Here is a 21,463-nt window from a genome sequence, read left to right as displayed (position 1 = left end):
TACATATGCCAGCAGCATAGCTCGGTTGTTAAGCTTCTGCTTAGCGTCGTGAGGTGCCGGGTTCGATCCCAGGGCCGGGCCTCGAGTGAAAATGAATTTTTCAGAGTATGCTGCTGGTTAGACCTGGATTTGTGACTCCAGGTTGATCGTTTCCTATCAGAGTTTGCCAATTTTCTCTGATTTCATTGTTGAAACGGTTCTCGGTAAAAATTGGCCAAAATCCTTCCTATATATACAATACGTCACCAATAATTTGTGTTTGATTAATGTGCAATAAATAAGTTTGTGTATGATTTGATGGATATCTCATTGATTTGCGAGTTTTTCAGTGTCTCGTAATTCAGTTACTTATATAATGAAAAATGCTGCAATATTTGTAATTGGCCAGGAAGGCGCATTGGGGTTGCCTGTAAAGCCTTCCTGGTATAAAAAATAAATAAATATGGGTAAGTTCCAAATTGCTCCTTATGAAGAAGCCGGAGAAAGCGCATTTGGATTAGTTCAAGCTTAATAGACTGGGTTTTTGGCTGAAGGACTCCAGATCATAGAAGCATACTTAAAGTGACCATACGTCTCGTTTTGAACGGGACCGTCCCGTTTTTAGGTAGCCTGTCCCGTTGTCCCCAAGCACAGCTTTGGGACGTCGAAATGTCTCGTTTTCAAAAAGAGAGTATATTTATTGAATTATTATATATATATATATATATATATATATATATATATATATATATATATATATATATATATATATATATATATATCGTATAATTATTGAATACATTTTATGCCTGCCCGGAACTGATGCACCCTTAGAAAGAGTCTTTTCACAGATGAACAAGTTGTGGACGACCGAAAAAACACAATTGCAAGTTTCAGTTCTTAAAGCGATGTTGTTAATTAAAATCAATTTTAAGAAATCCTGCCAAGAATTTCATTCTTATTTAAAAGCAAATCCAGTAATACTTAAGAAAATTTGTTCATCAGAAAAATATAAAACTACTGTAACGCGACATTCTCCCAAGTGTCCCTTAAGTTGGTAGCGGTAGTAACCTTTAGGTTGGCACCAACTACTTTACCGCGCCAAACACACTACCCCGTCTCGATAAGGGTCGAGACGCGCTCTCTCCTTCGCCAGCTTCCAACCGGGAAGGACCTCCCTCCAGCACCTCCGCCGAGCGCTTCAGAGACGCCCAGAGGTCGCCATCTTGTGTCCACACGAGGCAGTACGGAGTTTGTCTCCTGCCTCCCCCTCCCGCTGCTGTGACGAAACCACAGGGCCAGCTTCTGGAGAAGCTGTTATCAACGCACACGACTTGCGGTCAGGAATCTCCCCGACTATATACAGTTATACAAATATCCCAAGGTTAGTCCACGTTTCCACCTAACTTGACTCTTTGGAAGAATAACGAGATATCACGCCCTCTGCATAAAGACGCGCGTAATATCGTTCGTTACACTACATAATTTTTTTATATTTATATTATTCATTCCTGTTCTTTTCTTTTCTTCATCAACATTCCTGTTCTCTTTATAATTAAATAAAAACTATGAAATAATACGCGTTTTCTTGAATACACATACTATTACGTAAAAATTGGTAGATGTCCCGTTTTGGGGACAAAAATAAATGGTCACATTAAGCATACTCCATGATACTTCACACCAGAGCATTGTAGCGCTGTAGAAATGTTACGAAAAACAAGCCAAAGGATTTTTGAAGCTGAGCAACACATAATCAATGTGGCTGGAAAAACTGAGGTCACTCTAAAATGTAATCCAAAGATCAATAGTAGATTCAATCGAGTTCAATTCAAAGACTCGTCGCGCTAATGGGTTTTAGGCGAGACTTTTTACACGCGACCAGCGTAGTTAGTATCAAAATGGAAATCGAAGAGGTAGCAGCTGTTACATATGTATATTATTACTTTGGCCGTCGCAAAAAAGTGATCTCAAAATACTGGGTTTATCGCATATTTGTAGAACGTCCTATAAAAGGTGCTTTCGTAATGCTTTATGAAGATTTGCGCAGACACGAAGAGAAGTTTTACAATCATTTCAGGGTGGTAACTATTGAAGTAGAATGGGTAGAAGCGCTCTTAGCTTCCAAAAATGTTGCTACAAAAACTCCGTGCAAACGGAGATTTCGGCTGTTTTGCTCAGTTGATTGTTAAACTCTGTAGCAGTAGGATCTCTTTGAAATAGGCTCTACTAGTGAAATTGTGTGGTAGTATTAGTTTGACAAAGTCCGAACATCTGTATGTGCCCGTGCGTCCCTGAACGTCAAGGGACGATCACTTCCACGATTTTTTTTTTCTTCACTCTTTTGTCTCTCTTCTGACTTTCCGTCTCTCTCTTCGATGGCTCGCTTTTAAGCGATACTTTTGTTAGGAATGACTATTCTATACATTATACTTCAATGTTGGTAACCGTTAAATCATTTGATGAATTACTTTCGCATATTTCGGGACAAAAGAAAGGACTTTCGCAATAGTATGTGGTGAAGAAAAACTCATGGTAGCCTAACGGTAGTAAAAATATTTTTTATTTATTTAATATTTGTAGAAGTGGCTTACAAAATGTAAAATAGGAACAACAAAAAATTACATCAATAAAATAGGATGACCGTGGATAAAATTTCAGGCGACTGGATAAAATTATCTGAAGTCTCTGATTGTGGACAGGTGTAGTAAGTAACCTTGATGAGATGTACTTGCAGTTGCATGATTATTTATTTATTTAAAGTTTGAACCGTTGTAGCATTACAGGAATTCCTAATGCGCCACAATGGTCAAAAATATAACAGAAAAGACAAGAAACAAAATAATAAATTAGACATAACAAAAACAAAACTTATATATATACAAACAACTAAAAATAATAATAATTATTATTATATATCGTTTATCGTCTTGAATTCATTCTATGTTTACAAGGTTTTTGTATTTCGTAATATTCTTTCTCGATTATGATTTTCAAGTTATGAATTCCGTAAGTCCTCACCGGATAGAGTTTCAAAATATGTCATCCGGACTGACCGAAACCAATCACGACAAGCAAATAATACACCACCACCACGTCGATCTACTCTATCGCGACGATGCAGCCTCCAGGAAGAATCAAAAAGTTCAGCATCAAAAAATGATGAAGTCAACCATGTTTCCGTTAGTGCTACCATATCATCACAAATATGTAGTAGAAACGGCTGAATTAAACGCAGCCAGCTTTGTCCTGAGACCTCGTGCATTTTGGTAATAAATTACCAATTTTTCAGTCTCCCAGTTTGGCGCGTGCCTTTTTTTTAGACAAGAAATGGCAGTTTTGATTGAGCCAACGGAGGTTGAGCCAATGGAGACGAAACGGAAGAGGAAGCAGAAGAAGAAGCCAACACAGTCACAACAGAATCACGACTATCAGGACCATTTGAGCAGGCAGATGTAGGAGAAGAGGCAAACATCGACGTCACTGCGACCGTTTCCATAGAAGATTCACTAATACTTGCAGACGTAGTTTTAATATCAGGCTTCAAACATCTAGCAGCTCCCGTACAAACATCAGCAAATGAAACACTTGGGAGCAGCTCTAATGATGAAACAACGTCAGTGGCAGACATAGAAGTAGTATTAGTATTCGATTTTATATTCTTAATGCTCATTCCCCAATCTTTAAATCTACCAAAATGAACACCAGCAGGCCAAGAACCAGCGGAAAATAACAGGCCAGCGACAGAAGCAGGAACAGATACCTTAAAGGATGTATAAGATCCTCGTGCATTAAGAGGGGAAACCACAATGCCATCCTTTAATCCACAGATGGCACTAACGTGAGTCAAAACCTCGTCACGCGAAGTGTCCAATGAGAGCTTCCATATATGTATATTGACATTCCTTTTGACGGAAACAATAATTCCAGAAGCTGCTGTTCCCACCTCAAATTTACGTGTAAGTGGAGGTTGTTCAGCCGAAGGTCGGTCAGGTAATGCGGGTTGTCCAGGTTTTTCATGATTAATTTGCAGACCAGATTTACGTCTATTCAGATTATAGTAATAAGTAGAGACAAGTATTTTGAGCATCTATTTTTGTAAATTTTAGCATTTTAATTTTGCATTTTAGCGTTTTAGGGCATTAAAAGTGTTCAATACCAGCATCTATTTTTATGAAGAGTTTAATTTTAAATAATAAAAAATTTCGATGAATTTTAATAAAATGTATATACATGTATACAATTTAAAGACAACACAACAATTAAAAAATATGATTTGTATGGCGAGCCCAATCCACCGAAGGTGGTGCTATACCAGATCGCGTAAAAAATGAAGATTCAAAAATACCATATCTAACAAATTGCTTCCTATCATTAAGATAAGAAGCAAAGAGTTTAAGAAGACGTGGAGAAAAGCCCACTTTAGCTAAACTGATCAGAAGAGCGTCATTATTGACAAGATCAAAGGCTTTACGAAAGTCAAAGTAGACTACATCAACTTGTTGACCACCGTCAACTTTAGACATGGTATAATTTGAAAAGCAGGCAAGATTAGTGGTAGTGGAACGACATGGTGAAAAACCATGTTGCTCATCACACAACAATCTTTTGAACTGCATAAGAATCAAACGGTGAAGGATGTTATCAACAATTTTGGCAATAGCCGAGAATAGTGTTGCGTAGGGGTGGGTGGAGGATCCAAGTAAAAAGCCAAAGTCGTCTCACAGCATTTATTGATGATTAAGGAGATACACACACTGGCAGTGCTCAGTCCAGAATGTCTTGATATCGCCTTATAAGGGATAGATCTCTCAGGACATCTTCGACGTCTAATTTGTTTACCTATTGTTATGGTCACGTATTCGGATGTGCATTCCCACCAAACTCAGACCCACGGTATGGGTCACTTCTGAGAAAGGACCAAATAGCAGCCATTGTTTAACCTACATGCACTTAGAGTAATATAATCCTTGAAACCAATTATCACGGCCTCGACGCCTTGACTTAATCCAATTGTCCTTAACCGGCGCCTCTTTACTACCCTCTTATTTTAGTAAACGTAACAATAGCAATAGGTCTGTAATATTCAACCTCATTTTTAGAATATGCAAGCGAACAGTCAAAAACATGACCACTACCGCCTTTAAATCATACTTTGGAACGTAGAAATGTATAAATGTATTTTTTACGATCTACCCCTTTTCTAAATAATACAAAATCTATTAAAATAAATTTCTTGTAGTTCATTCTAGGAATCCACGAAATATAGCTTTGAAAACCACATATGTAGTTATTACGAAAAACGTAAAAATGGGGGCACTCGCATACCCCACTTCAATGAGGGAGGTCTAGTCTTTTAACTTCGCTTTGGGTTTATGTCGTTGGAGGAATAATCACCGAACCATGAACTGCAAAATGTGTTCTTTAGACCAAATCTCACGAAGGGGCAATTACAGCGGATGTCGATTTGACGTTTGATAGTTCTGAAAACAGTAGTCACTTATCTTTTCGAGCAGTTGCCTTAATGGAGTTTCCAATGCAGTGCAGACTTTGCTTGTCTTCTGGTCCGGCCGAGGCTTTCGTCTTCATCCATGGAAATGCTCATCCACATTTGGCGGAACGTATTTCGTCCTGCTGTCAGCTACAGGTCGTTTATCCTTTACTAGGTGTAGGTTGTAGTTGATAGTGTAATTCTTCCCCCGTGGCCCAGTAATATATTTTGTTTTAAAAAAAGTGCCTCCAGATAATGGGAAAGTACCAAATATTCTATTAACCCTTTGCCCGCAGCAATAAATATACGCGGCACCTTTTTCGCTAATTTGGCAATCGAGTTTTCGACCTTAAACACAGATTTTAATATTTACTCAAGTAACCAGATATGTTAATTAACATATAAAGTATTATTTTAAACAATAAAATACATAATATATCTCGTAGTTTTGGCTTAATTGTCAAATAATCATTCTTCATACAATTGAGACGTATCGTCGCCATTGTTCAACAGACGTGACGTCACATAAACGAGGTTTCACTATGGTTCCACAAAAAACTAATTTTGACTGGTATATATTCATTTTAAGCAAATTTTATAGTTGGCATTCAACTCTCAGTAACATATTCAACCAATTTTGAACCTTAAAACAGTTGAAATAGGCGCATATAAGACTTAAAATCTCGTGCACAGTTCAGAAGTTCTATGGAAGACAGCCGCGTTACAGACTTGTCGCGCAAAGCTTCCATAGAAGACGGCCGCGGGCAAACGGTTAAGACAAACGTCTTGATAAAAGTTTGTTGAAATATGTACATATGTATATTAAATATTTTCAAGGCAGCATTCAATTTCCTGCTGTCGTTCACCACAACTGTTGCGATTGTTTATACATATCTGTTTTTACAACAGGTACATACATATATACATAGATCCTGAACTCATTATCATCTAAACCTTTCTCATTTGCAGTTCAACAAAGGTGACGGATTGCCGGATACGATATGTCGTTCTTGTGACAACAATCTGGAATTGTTAATCAATTTTCGAAAATTTTGTCTTCAAAGTGAGAAAATTTCGAAACTGAAGCTAAACAAGCCTGTATATATAAAACCGGAAGAAGTTCTACTGGAAGATTTAGTATGGGAAAACGAGTCTGATGTTAATACACCGCCAAACGTTAACAAAACCCCTGTTAATGATCAGATGAAGCGAAAGTTATATAAATGTGATATTTGTTTGAAAACTTTCGCTCAAAGAAATTGTATTATTAGACACATTAATATTCACACTGGATTAAAACCATACAATTGTGACATTTGTTTAAAATCATTTGCTCAAAGAGTTTATCTCACTGGACACATGAAAATTCACACCGGGTTGAAACCATATAAGTGTGACATTTGTTTAAAATCGTTCGCACGAAAATTCTACTTTCAAGTACACAAAATAGCTCATACTGGAATAAAATCATACAAATGTGACATTTGTTCAAAATCGTTTACTCAAAAATCAAAACTTACGATACACAATAGAACTCATACTGGGGAAAAACCATACCAATGTGAAATTTGTTTAAAATCGTTCATTCAAAAATCAAAACTTACGTTACACAATAGAACTCATACTAGGGAAAAACCATTCCAATGTGATGTTTGTTCGAAATCTTTTTCACTTAAATCTCATCTCACTAAGCACACAACAACTCATACTGGAATAAAACCACACGAATGTGAAATTTGTTTGAAATCGTTTGTTCAAAAATCCACCCTAATAAAACATAAAAAACTCCATGTGACATTTGTTCAAAATCATTTTCGGAAAATTCTGCCCAAATACACATAACAAATCATACTGAATTAAAACTATAAATGTGACATTGGTTTACAATGTTCTACCCAAAAATCCCGCTTTACTTTATACCACAGAACTCACACCGGGGAAGAACCATTGATTTCAACTTTCTCTCATTAGATACATACATACATATATAATCTTATTCCATATTAAAAACAATGCAACTCCTTATATATGAACTTATTTACAGAAATTATGTTACAGATACTTGATTTATCATTTCAAAATCAATAGACTTTGTATAATTGTAGTGGAAATTATTTGAATAAAGTTCATTACCTCCCAAAAAAGTGATTTTTACTTTATCTATGTACGTAATAACAATAGATGAAGTTTTGTGATCATGCGAAAATTCGAACTTGAGATTTTAGCTGATTCGAACCTAGAATCGATCACTGATCACGTTTTCATGATCTAGAAAAAATGTGTGGGATCTACCTTAGCATGGGACCTTTGAATTGCAGTCGACTATTTTTTTTTATTTGTATCGTAGCAACGATCTGTTTATTATAATTTTTGTTTTTTTTTTTGGGGTCAACCCTAACTTAACGTGACCCTTAAATAAATGGGTGTTGGTTGCTAATATATATTTTTTGAAATTTTTATTTCATCAATGGAAGGTGTCCACTATTGTACCAGTACCAAAGGTTACTGGTACACATAAAGCCAGTGAAATGAGGCCCATCAATTTGTTACCAATTGTTGAGAAGATGCTGGAGGAAATCGTGATGATTCAGTTGAAAGAGTTCATTAGTATAAATGGTTGTTTGGTTGTGGAACAGTCTGCATTTAGAGAGAAACATTCACAAGAAAAAAGAAGACAGCTGGGGGTGTTTTTCACAGGGGTGTGCTCATGTATAATGCCCTCCCTGAGTGCATCAGGTCTTCTAAGACCATGGATGCATGCTTGCGAGGTGCGAGGAGACACCTCTGTGAGGGACAGTACATATGTATATGTAAGTTAAATATAGAATTTTAGAGTTAAGTTAATAGCTAAAATTATATATAAATAAATAAAATATTTTCACAAAAAAAATCGGTCGTGTTTGATGCTTGGTGCTAGACGTATGTCCGATTGTTTGTTAATTTTACTCGCAAAATAGGCAAGCGCATCGTTAAAAATTGCACAATACATTCAAAAACACAATAAACAACATGGGATACCTATTTAAAAGTAAATTATTCATTTAAGTAACATTATTCAATGAACATCGTCGTTTGAAAGTTTTTAAAGGCGACTTCATGCATTCTACATACAATTTCAGGGGCGGCACCCGAGAAATGTAAAAATTATATTTAGATAAATGTAAAAACATTTCTTTTGGTGGCACCGAATATTCGATTATATTAATAACCAATTATTTCAGTTGAGTTCATTTAGGAGTTCCCAAAGACAGACAAATGCAAAAAAGTGGATAAAAATAATCCGCCAATTGATAAAAGAACGGATTGGCTACCAACGCCCAACACCGCCATATGCTCGAATTGTAAATAAACTTATATCAAAATAAAACTTTTATTTCTGTAGTGAAAATGTGATGACCCTGGTTCTATTCCGTTCGTGTTATCTGTAGTTATTGAAAAGTTACGCGTGTAATTGACACAAGCAATGTAATGGTAAAGGCGCCTCTATTATTATAATACTAGTGTTGTGCCCGTTGAAATTTCAATGTGACATTTGTTTAAAATCCTTCAGTCAAAAATTTTATCTGGTTATGCACGAAGAAACTCATACTGGATTAAGACCATACAAATGTGACGGTTGTTTAAAATTGTTTACTCATACTGTTAGTAGTGGATATCTAGATATCAAATGCTTTTGCTAAATATTTTCATTCGGTTTTCGGTTGCTACTGTTATGACTTCCCCTAGTTTAGATTCTTCCATGTTTCCATTATTTTCTATTGATAAGTTCCATTTATCTGTTTTACGCTATGGTTTTGGTAAAATGAAAAATATTAAGTCTTTTGGACCAGATTTCATTTCAAAGGGTAGTGAGCTCGGCTTCCGTCTCCATTGCTTTTTATTTTCAATTTAATAGTGAAGACTTAAATTTTTCCAGTATCATGGAAGTGTTCGAAAGTAACTCTGATCCATAAAAAGGAAAATATAAATATGCGTTTTATATTTTCCTCCGAATGAATCTCGTCATTTTTTTCAAACTTGCCAAAGAACTTAAATGTTTTGTCTTGCAGGAGGGTTATGATTTTGGGTAACTTTAATGTTTTTATGTCAGAATTATTAAGTATGTATCAATTAAACTCCTTATACCTTACCTTCCTGGTATACATATATGAATAAAATAAAATAATCCAGAGCAGCAGACTCAGACGGAAGTTTTGCCAACCTTTCGCCGCGAATATATTGTTGCGTAGGGGTGGGTGGAGGATCCAAGTAAAAGGCCAACAATCGTTTCACAGCATTTATTGATGTGTAGGTCGAGAGGTTATGTTGTGACCGAAACCCGGCCTACGGAAACTCGTTGTAGTTTACAGAGTATATTTATTTTCTCCAGAATACAATTTATGGTAAGTACAGAAAATTTCACGGGGAAGTGGGCTAGTTGCCTGCTTCAGGGAAAAGTCTGGACTGGACTGCTGCTGCGTCTGCTGTGCGGGTTTATATATGGAAGTTCTAAGCGTGGCGTGTCCAAAAGATCTCTTTGTTCTCCAGGGCACGTGTTCTCAGGGCGAGAGTTTTATAGCTTTGGGGTCAAAGCCAGGACGATGTCCGTAAGAGAATGGGGTCATACGTTTCCTTTGTTTTCAAGACACGTGTATACGAAGCACGTGTCGACCTATTTTCGAGGCGCGTGTTTTATAGGTTCAAGCGCCACACATGAATGATTTTTCTTTGTTTCCGCGAACACGTGTAAATGATTGCCACGAGTAAACGATTTTCAGGATATGTGTCGCAGTGGCCTGGTGAGATCATTGTTTGTTTATGATCGAACGATGAACTCTTTCTTCTGGAATGGTCGAAGGGGTCGTTGCTCTCGAGTTCTGCGTGATTGTACAGGATATATGGGATCACTGTTTTTGCTTAGAAATGGCACACTTTGTGTTATATTCCTACAGATGATTAAGGAGATACACGCACTGTCAGTGCTCGGTTCGGTGATTACTGGTCACAAATTACTCGTCACAAAGTCACTAAAATCTCTATAACGGAACATCTGGCAGCCGAAAAGTCCATCATACTAACGATAACTATCATAGTAACGAGAACTTGAGTGCCAAATATTGTGTATTCGCGATTTTCATGGCAAAAATTGTCTTTGTGACCACCTTAATGTGACGAATAGTCCAATTACCCAGTGCTCAGTCCAGAATGACATGATATCGCCTAAGTATCGCCTTATAAGGGATAGATCTCTCCGGACATCTTCGACGTCTAATTTGTTTACCTATTGTTATGGTCACGTACGGATATGTCTGCCCACGACATTCGCTCCCGCGGAACAGGTCAATTCTGGGAAGTGCAATCATTGTTTAGCTTTCATGCACTTAGCTTGTCGCTAATCCTTAAAACCACTTACACCGGTCACACGGTCTCTCAGGACGCTACCCGGCCTAATCCGATCGCAATTACTCGGCGGCTCTTTTTAGTATACGTAACAATATTGTACTTGTAAACTGAACAAAAATAAAAATTCAACCGAATTTCCATAAACCGAGCTACGGTCTAAACAGTCTCCAGTCCTAACAAATAAATGCGTGCGGCCCACCTCCATAGGGGGGGAGGGGGTGTAAATATAGCCTACCGGCACCTTTTTTTAGAACTACATCCCTGAAGCAAGCCTCGGTGCAGATGGATAGACGAAGGTATAATGTGTGGGATGAGATGGATGAGGGTTCCAGTTTTCCATATGTAATCTTGAATATATCATTTTTTACAAGGCTTTTTTTTATCATGTATCTTGGGACATGGACTGTTTCTAACCATATTGAGCTATAGCTGTTAAATCTATTCTTTAGACTAAATCTCGGCAAGAGAAGAGTTGTCAGTTTGACATTTGGCAGTTAGACATCGGTTTCACGTGGTTTTGCGTAATGGACTTAATGGAGTTTCCAATGCAGTGCAGACTTTGCTTGAGCTCTGATTCAGCCGAGTCTTTCGTCTCCATCTATGAAAACCTTCATCCACATTTGGCGCAACTTATTTCGACCTGCTGTCGGCTGCAGGTCATTTACCGTTTACATTTTCCCCCTGAATCTGATCACGTGTTTAATATCCATTTATACAAGCGTATGATATCGCTTTCACGATATTTTTACCGTAACTGTAATGGAGAATTTCTAACATGCCAAACAAAGAGTTGATATCGGAATCTTCACCCTTGTGACTTAATATAAATATTGTGTTTCGTCAACAATCTTGATAATTATTTCGAACTTTCAAATGACGTTTACGCCAATTTGTAATTGGCTATATGTATTTACGGTTGTATGTGTGTACCTTTTTCCATCTGAACTCATTCATATCTGAAACTTTCTCATTTGCAGTTCAACAAAGGTGACGGATTGCCGGATACGATATGTCGTCCATGTAAAAACAATCTGGAATTGCTTATCAGTTTTCGAAAAGTTTGCCATCAAAGTGACGAAATTTCGAAACTGAAGCTAAGCAAGCCTGTATATATAAAACCGGAAGAAGTTCTACTGGAAGATTTATTATGGGAAAATGAGCCAGATATTTATGCGACACCGAACGTTAACAAATCCCCTATTAATGCTCAGATGAAAGAAAAGTTATACAAATGTGATATGTGTGGCAAAACATTCGCTCGTAAAAATTATCTTATTACACACATTAGAACTCATACTGGTCTGAAACCATACAAATGTGACATTTGTTTAAAATCGTTAACTCAAAAATCCGGCCTTACGAAACACAAAAGAACTCATACTGGAGAAAAACCATACCAATGTGACATTTGTTTAAAATCATTCGGTCAAAAATATAATCTCGTAATGCACAAAGGAACTCATACTGGATTAAGACCATACAAATGTGACGGTTGTTTAAAATCATACCCACGTAAACGGCAACTTTTGGTACACAAAAAAACTCATACTGGGGAAAAATCTTACCAATGCGAAATTTGTTTAAAATCGTTTACTCAAAAATCAAAACTTACGATACACAATAGAACTCATACTGGGGAAAAACCATACCAATGTGATGTTTGCTTGGAATCCTTCTCACGCAAATGTCACCTTACTAGGCACACGATAACCCATACTGGAAAACCACACAAATGTGAAATTTGTTTAAAATCCTTTGTTATTAAATCCAGCCTTATAAAACATAAAAAAACCCATGTCACAATTGTTCCAAATCATTTTCGGAAAATTCTGCCCAAATGCACATAACAAATCATACTGGATTAAAACCATATAAATCTGACATTTGTTTAAATTTTTTTACTCAAATCCCACCTTACTACAAACCACAAAACTCATACTGGGGAAGAACCATCGATTTCAAGTTTCTCGTTAAATATACATATGTATAATCCTATTACATGTTAAACAAAATGCAACTACTTATACATATATGAACCTTTTTACAGAAATTATATTACAAATATTTGATGTATCGTTTCAAATTCAATAGACAATCAATAACTGTACTGGAAATAATTTGAATAAACCTAATTACCACCCAAAAATGTATTTTTTTTTATTTCTGATTGATACTTTTTTAAGCATGTAAGTTGTTTAAAATGGCACTGTTACTTGCATTCATACTTTTTTTTTAAATTAAATTTATTATGCAGGTGCAACCATTTTATTTACATCTATAGTTAAATATTGTAAGTATGATTCAAGGCCAATTAACAATCATATAGACATCATTGATTATTATACATCAGCGAATTCGAGATGCTATAAACTCGAATTTTGGGAGAAATGGGACTCGGTAAAAAGCCGGGTTACGGGTACGACCCACCTCCATAGGGTGGGGAAGTGGGAAATTTAGCGTTACGGTACTTTTTTTTAGCACTACATCCTTGACGGAAGGTCTCAATACAGATGGATAGATGAAATTACAATAAGTGGAATGAGATGGATTGAGGCTCCGTTTTTCCATATGTAATCTTGTACAATATATCAATTTTTACAATGCTCTTTTTTTATCCTGTATCTTGGTAAACGGACTACTAGTCATATGTGAACCAGTCACAGGACAACCGGTCGCTCTAGATCGGTCACACGTGATCACCCATCACACTAAAACTGGTCACGAGAAAACTTGTCACACCCTAAAATCGGTTACGGGAAAACTGGTCACACCCAAAAATTAAAATTTTTTATTTACGATTTTTTTATTATTATCGACTAGACATATGAGCTTCGCACGTTGATACGGACATACGAGTTCTTTCGTCATTGTAGATTCTACGTATTAAACATCGATGTGATTATACATTAAGGTCTGTTCATACTTAACAGCACTGCACGACTCCGTTTAAAATATGTCATTTTATTGCATTTCTATTCATATCTACCTACACGTCGCGGTCACGTCACGCTTACATCACTTTGGCCGAGTGCAAGGCAAAATCGGCTTACTTATACATTACAGGCCATGACGATACGGCGCAATATTGCTTACGTCGTATTGTCGAGTACTTACAATACGAATACATAAACGTGCATTCGTAGCTACGCGTCAGAATACAAGTCAGCAAAAATTTTTCGGCGTTTATCGAACAAAAAATGATGTATAATCGCGTTTTTGTTGGAAGAACAAGCTCAAGAAGGCGATAAAAAAGCACGGAGTCGTTTTTATGTGCATCCCATGTTAAAAAATAGAAAAACCGAAGGAGAGTTTTGGACACTGTATAAGGAGCTTGTGGATGATGGACAAATTTTTTTTAAATAATTCCGTAAAACATTTAAATATTTTTAAAATATTTGCACCAAAACCATGTCGAAAGATTGAACAGCTGTCAACTGTCACTATCGATAATTGGTCCAAGACAGCAAAGCGGCAGACTCATGGCACGTAATTCACGTGTATATTTCCACGATGGCCAAAAAAACGGATACGATACGTTGACGGATGTTGCTGTAAGGTATGAACAGAAAATGTCGGGTACTGCTGTAAGCCTGCCGTGGCGTAAACGTGACGGTTGGTATGAATATACCCATACAAAATGTACCAAAGAATACTTTTCGTTCGGCCGGATACCTGCTGAAGTCGGTACGTGCTGACTAGGTATGAACAGACCTTTATAGGTGTTCGAGCCAAAAGCCCTCGTGGCCGTGGCCATGGGCATTGGTTGGGGTACTCAGGAGTTCGCGGGCATACATAGAAGTAGAATGCATAGAATGCTCATTGTTAACAAAAGTATCGTCTAAAAGCGAGCCATCGAAGAGAGAGACTGAAAGTCAGGAGAGAGAAAAGAGAGAGAGAGACGAAGTTTAGCAAACAATGAACAAACTCTGCCGCACAGAGTTTTAGTAGCAACGTTTTTGGAGGCTGAGAGCGATTCTATGCATTCTACTTCTTAGCGGGCATCTCATCACTCATCAGAGTCAGCTCATCTGAGGACCACATCCAACGGCCACGAGGGCTTTTGGTTCGAACACCCATAATGTATAATCACATCGATGCTTAACACGTCGAATCTACAATGACGAAAAAGCTCATATGTCCGTATCAACGTGCGAAGCTCATATGTCCAGTCGATAATAATAAAAATTTCGTAAATAAAAAATATTTGCGGATAATTATTTTGTGTGACCAGTTATCATGCGACCAATTTTTAATTTTTGGGTGTGACCAGTTTTCTCGTAACCGATTTTAGGGTGTGACCAATTTTAGTGTGACCGATTATCCTGTTACCGGTTCACATTTGACTAGTAATCACCGAACCTGTATCTTGGAGGTTGTGGGTGGACATGGATAGTCACTAAACATATTGAGCTATAGCTGTTAAATCTGTTCTTTAGACTAAATCTCAGGGAGAAAAGAACTGGAGCAGTTGTCAGTTAGACATCGGTTTCACGTGGTTTTGCGTAATGGACTTAATGGAGTTTCCAATGCAGTGCAGACTTTGCTTGAGCTCTGATTCAGCCGAGTCTTTCGTCTCCATCTATGAAAACCCTCATCCACATTTGGCGCAACTTATTTCGACCTGCTGTCGGCTGCAGGTCATTTACCGTTTACATTTTTCCCCTGAATCTGATCACGTGTTTAATATACATTTATAATTTATACAACCGTATGATATCGCTTTCACGATTTTTTACCGTAACTATAATGAAGAATTTCTAACATGCCATAAAACGAGTTGATATGGGAATCCGTACTCTGTGACTTAATATAAATATTGTATTTCGTCAACAATCTTGATAATTATTTCGTACTTTCAAATGACGTTTACGCCAATTTGTAATTGGCTATATGCAGAGAAATGTTATATTAATAGAAATGGCTTCTGGCGTCATATTGTTGTCAAGTGACGATTGTCCACAGACAATCCTAAATAATTTTAGCATCAGTCGTATTTGACGCTTGGTGCTCGACGTATGTCCGATAAAAACTTCTCTGTTTGTTTAAATTACTCGAAAGATTGGCAACCATTGGTAAAAATTGCACAATTCATTCAAAAACACACAATAAACAACATTTTTATAAGTAAATTGATCCGATTGTATTCCGTGCGTTGTAGCATATTTACGACGTACCGCGTACCGCGTAATATTGAAAATAATTATTTATTTGTAAGGGCCCTTCTATTATTATTACATTTCTCTGGCTATATGTATGTACGGTTGTATGTGTGTACCTATTTCCATCTGAACTCATTCTCATTTAAACCTTTCTCATTTGCAGTTCAACAAAGGTGACGGATTGCCGGATACGATATGTCGTTCTTGTAAAAACAATCTGGAATTGCTTATCAGTTTTCGAAAAGTTTGCCATCAAAGTGACGAAATTTCGAAACTGAAGCTAAACAAGCCTGAATATATAAAACCGGAAGAAGTTCTACTGGAAGATTTATTATGGGAAAATGAGCCAGATGTTAATGCGACACCGAACGTTAACAAAGTCCCTGTTAATGCTCAGATGAAAGAAAAGTTATACAAATGTGATATGTGTGGCAAAACATTCGCTCGTAAAAATTATCTTATTACACACATTAGAACTCATACTGGTGTGAAACCATACAAATGTGACAGTTTTCGAAAAGTTTGTGTTCAAAGTGAGAAAATTTCGAAACTGAAACTAAGCGAGCGTGTAGTTATCAAACCGGAAGAAGTTCTACTGGAAGATTTAGTATGGGAAAATGAGTCTGATGTTAATACGCCATCTAACGCTAACCACACCCCTGCAAACGATCAGATCAATCAAAATTTATATAAATGTGATATTTGTATCAAAACATTCGCTCGAAAAAAATATCTTAGAGATCATATTAAAACTCATACTAGGGAGAAACCATTCCAATGTGAAATTTGTTTAAAATCGTATTCTCACAAATCAAAACTTACGTTACACAATAGAACTCACACTGGGGAAAAACCATTCCAATGTGATGTTTGTTTGAAATCTTTCACACTTAAATGTCTTCTCACTAAGCACAAAATAACTCATAGTGGAATAAAACCACACGAATGTGGAATTTGTTCAAGATCGTTCAATCAAAAATATAAACTTGCAAATCACATATTAACTCATACGGGTGAAAAAACAAAAGAATGTAAAATTTGTTTAAAATCGTTTAGTGCGACATCCAGTCTTACGAAACACAAAAGAACTCATACTGGGGAAAAACCATTCCAATGTGATGTTTGTTTGAAATCTTTCTCAGTTAAATATCATCTCACTCAGCACAAAATAACTCATACTGGAATAAAACCACACAAATGTGAAATTTGTTTAAAATCGTTCACTCAAAAATCATACCTTACGTTACACAAAAAAATAATTCATGATGGGGAAAAACCATTCCAATGTGATCTTTGTTTGAAATCTTATTCACATAAATCTCATATCATTAAGCACATAAAAACTCATACTGAATGTGAAATTTGTTCAAAATCGTTCACTCATACGGGTGAAAAATTTGTTCAAAATCGTAAACTTGCAAATCACATGTTAACTCATACGGGTGAAAAAACGAAAGAATGTGAAATTTGTTCAAAATCGTTTGGTCGAAAATCAAAACTAACGATACACAAAAGAACTCATACTGGGGAAAAACCATTCCAATGTGAAATTTGTTCAAAATCGTTTGGTCGAAAATGCAGCCTTAATATACACAATAGAATTCATACTGGGGAAAAACCATACCAATGTGATGTTTGCATGAGATCTTTCTCACTTAAATCTTACCTCATAACTCACACAATAACTCATACAGGAATAAAACCACACAGATGTGAAATTTGTTTAAAACCGTTTACTCTAAAATCCACCCTTTTAAAACATAAAAAACTCCATGTGACATTTGTTCAAAATCATTTTCGGGAAATTCTGCCCAAATACACATAACAAATCATACTGAATTTAAACTATAAATGTGACATTGGTTTACAATGTTCTACCCAAAAATCCCGCTTTAATTTATACCACAGAACTCACGCCGGGGAAGAACCATTGATTTCAAGTTTCTCTCATTAGATACATACATACATATATAATCTTATTCCATATTAAAAACAATGCAACTTATATTTGAACTTATTTACAGAAATTATGTTACAGATACTTGATTTATCATTTCAAAATCGATAGACTTTGTATAATTGTAGTGGAAATTATTTGAATAAAGTTCATTACCTCCCAAAAAAGTGATTTTTACTTTATCTTTGTACGTAGTAACAATAGATGAAGTTTTGTGATCATGCGAAAATTCGAACTTGATATTTTAGCTGATTCGAACCTAGAATCGATCACTGATCACGTTTTCATGATCTAGAAAAAATGTGTGGGATCTACCTTAGCATGGGACCTTTGAATTGCAGTCGACTATTTTTTTTATTTGTATCGGAGCAGGGGTGTGCTCATGTATAATGCCCTCTCTGGGTGCATCAGGTCTTCTAAGACCATGGATGCATGCTTGCGAGGTGCGAGGAGACACCTCTATGAGGGACTATACTATATTTAACACCTCTATATTTAACTAACATGTATATGTTAGTTAAATATAGAATTTTAGAGTTATGTTATTAAGATGTATTTTTTAAATTAGCTAATAGCTAAAATTATATATTATATATAAAACTAGCTGTATTACCCGGCTTCGCTCAGTCTTTATAATATAAACCGCTTAAACATGACTTAGCTAATAGTAAACATTTAATTCAAAAAATAATAATTTTAAAAATTTAAAAAAAAAATCATTTTGCCTTCTAGGGCTTCGCCCCCATGAGCAATTGCCGTTTAGGGTTTCGCCCCCATGATCAGTTGCCTTTTAGGGCTTCGCCCCTCCGCGCCCCCATGATTAAATGCCGTCTAGGGCTTCGCCCTCCTTAGTTAATGCCTTTTAGGGCTTCGCCCCTCCGAGCCCCGATGATTAAATGCCGTCTAGGGCTTCGCCCCCATGATCAGTTGCCTTTTAGGGCTTCGCCCCTCCGCGCCCCCATGATTAAATGCCATCTAGGGCTTCGCCCCCCTTAATTAATGCCTTTTAGGGCATCTCCCCTCCGCGCCCCCATGATTAAATGCCGTCTAGGGCTTTGCCCCATAAGGCTGCGCCCCCCTGCATCCCCTTCGGGGCCCCATGCGGCTGAGCTCAATAAGGCGGCGCCCCATAAGGCTGCGCCCCATAAGGCTGCGCCCGATAAGGCTGCGCCCCATAAAGCTGCGCCCCCTTCGGGGCCCCATGCGGCTGAGCTCAATAAGGCGGCGCCCCATAAGGCTGTGCCCCTAATGCTGCGCCCCTAATGCTGCGCCCCATAAGGCAGCGCCCCATAAGGCTGCGCCCGATAAGGCTGCGCCCAATAAAGCTGCACCCCCTTTGGGGCCCCATGGGGCTGCGCCCCTTGTGGCGCCCCTGGCGGGGCCCCATGAAACTACTCGCCTTGCGCCCCCGCGGGGGTGAATCCATTGAATCGAAAAAAAAAAAAATCGAATCACGTGTTCGATGACGTCTCCGATCTACGGACGACGAAGGATACATACATACATATATACAAAGTCTCTTTCCAAATTATATATTAAGAAAAAGAAAATAAAATATTTTCACAAAAAAAATCAGTCGTGTTTGATGCGGTGACCGGAAAGGTTGCTCGAAAGCGGTACCCACACGGGAAAATTAGGCTATTGTCGCAACCCACTATGGACAACTCGCCACTGCGATACGCACACAAACCGGGTTGACTTCTCGCCCATCCCCACAAACTCTCGTACGCGCAGGTAGCAAATTTGACTGAAACACTATTGTCCCAATCGTCCATCCCCACCTATCGCCATATACACACCATTGAAAGTTCAACTGAAATACTTTTCGCACTCGCCGAAATTTTTCCCTAAGGCATACATATATGAACACGTGAATTTTTGTTTGTTTTCTCGTCACTAGTTTGTGTGGTTTATAGTTAGCCGAGTATTTTTATGGTAGGATACTATAATATTAACATATGTACTTACTACTTTTTTATATTTTTTATTCGATTTTACATTCTAGTTGATTTTCAATTTTGTATTTTAAACAACAATTAGCGGTGAAATTAATATCAGCCAAATATCATCGTATCCTGTCCAGTGGCTTGGCATTTGGGGTGTCTGGAAGTAACCAGACTGATTAAAATATATTACATTGGAATTCGATTATTTTTGTTTTTTCTTATTGATTTCTCAGTGGTGCATTTTTTTTATACCTGCTATGACCGATAATCGTTCATCGTATGGCGGCCCATTTTTTTTTGTTTGCAAAAGCTTATCTCAAGACAGATCTTTAAGGATGCAAACACAAACTTTATTTTAATTGAAATATGAATGTGCTCTTAATGAATGAAGAATTAGCTGAACCCGGCATTAGGGATCCCAATCGAATATTCGAGTATTCGAATTATTCGTCTGATTTTTAGCCATTCGTTATGTATTATGTAATTCGTTATGTATTTCCTTATGTATTAATGTGCGCGCGCAGAATACGGGAGGAAAAGCCTGTTCCTCTTGTTCCTGTTGTACCCTGCTCGCGCAAATTAAGTGAGTATGTACCGTTTACTATGCACCCTTTTTTTATCTTTCGACTCAAGATCTTTGCCTTCCGATATTTGCGTTTTCGGTAATTTCACATTCCGGCCCGTGAGGTAGATCCGAATAAAACAGATAAATTAAGAAAGATAATAATTTAAAAGTATTCATCGCATTCTACGTAGGTTCTTGACCCTTTACCATGCACCCTTTTTTTTGATCTTTCAACTTTCGACTTAAGATCTTTGCCTTGCGATATTTGTGTTTTCTGTAATTTAACATTCTGGCTCGTCACGTAGACCCGGACAGTACATATGTATATGTAAGTTAAATATAGAATTTTAGAGTTAAGTTATTAAGATGTATTTTTTAAATTAGCCAATAGCTAAAATTATATATAAATAAATAAAATATTTTCAAAAAAAATCAGTCGTGTTTGATGCTTGGTGCTAGACGTACATATGTTCGATTGTTTGTTAATTTTACTCGCAAGATGGGCAAGCGCATCGTTAAAAATTGCACAATACATTCAAAAACACAATAAACAACATGGGATACATTTTTAAATGTAAATTATTCATTTAAGTAACATTATTCAATGAACATCGTAGTTTGACAGTTTTTAAAGGTGTTATGGCGACTTCATGCATTCTACATACAATTTCAGGGGTGGCACCCGAGAAATGAAAATATTATATTTAGATAAATGTAAAAACATTTCTTTGGTGGCACCGAATATTCAATTATATTAATAACCAATTATTTAAGTTTAGTTAATTTAAGAGTTCCCAAAGACAGACGAATGCAAAAAAGTGGATAAAAATAATCCGCCAATTGTCAAAAGAACGGATTGGCTACCAACGCCCAACACCGCCTATAACTAAAACTTTTATTTATGAAGTGAATTTGTGATGACCCCGGTTATATTCCGTGCGTGTATCTGTAGTTATGGAAACGTTACGCGTGTAATTGGCAGAA

At 37.0% G+C, this 21,463-nt stretch overlaps 3 protein-coding genes across 3 annotated transcripts; all 3 read left to right on the top strand.

The window, feature by feature from the left end:
- The first annotated feature begins 5,411 nt into the window (after positions 1–5,411).
- On the top strand, positions 5,412–8,131 carry LOC143921223 (uncharacterized). The gene is made up of 2 exons (XM_077444432.1): positions 5,412–5,626; positions 6,440–8,131. The coding sequence occupies exons 1-2, from the start codon at positions 5,504–5,506 to the stop codon at positions 7,310–7,312; spliced, it is 996 nt and encodes a 331-aa protein (XP_077300558.1). The 5' UTR covers positions 5,412–5,503; the 3' UTR covers positions 7,313–8,131.
- Positions 8,132–11,292: 3,161 nt separating this feature from the next.
- On the top strand, positions 11,293–12,994 carry LOC143921222 (uncharacterized). Its single transcript, XM_077444431.1, has 2 exons — positions 11,293–11,508; positions 11,830–12,994. The coding sequence occupies exons 1-2, from the start codon at positions 11,377–11,379 to the stop codon at positions 12,697–12,699; spliced, it is 1,002 nt and encodes a 333-aa protein (XP_077300557.1). The 5' UTR covers positions 11,293–11,376; the 3' UTR covers positions 12,700–12,994.
- Positions 12,995–15,281: 2,287 nt separating this feature from the next.
- LOC143921455 (uncharacterized) lies at positions 15,282–18,650 on the top strand. Its single transcript, XM_077444774.1, has 2 exons — positions 15,282–15,489; positions 16,175–18,650. The coding sequence occupies exons 1-2, from the start codon at positions 15,358–15,360 to the stop codon at positions 17,834–17,836; spliced, it is 1,794 nt and encodes a 597-aa protein (XP_077300900.1). The 5' UTR covers positions 15,282–15,357; the 3' UTR covers positions 17,837–18,650.
- Positions 18,651–21,463: the final 2,813 nt, after the last annotated feature.

The sequence above is a fragment of the Arctopsyche grandis genome, chromosome 13 (assembly GCF_051622035.1).
Source record: "Arctopsyche grandis isolate Sample6627 chromosome 13, ASM5162203v2, whole genome shotgun sequence".
Lineage (NCBI taxonomy): Eukaryota > Metazoa > Arthropoda > Insecta > Trichoptera > Hydropsychidae > Arctopsyche > Arctopsyche grandis.
This window is presented reverse-complemented; position numbering and strand designations above follow the sequence as displayed.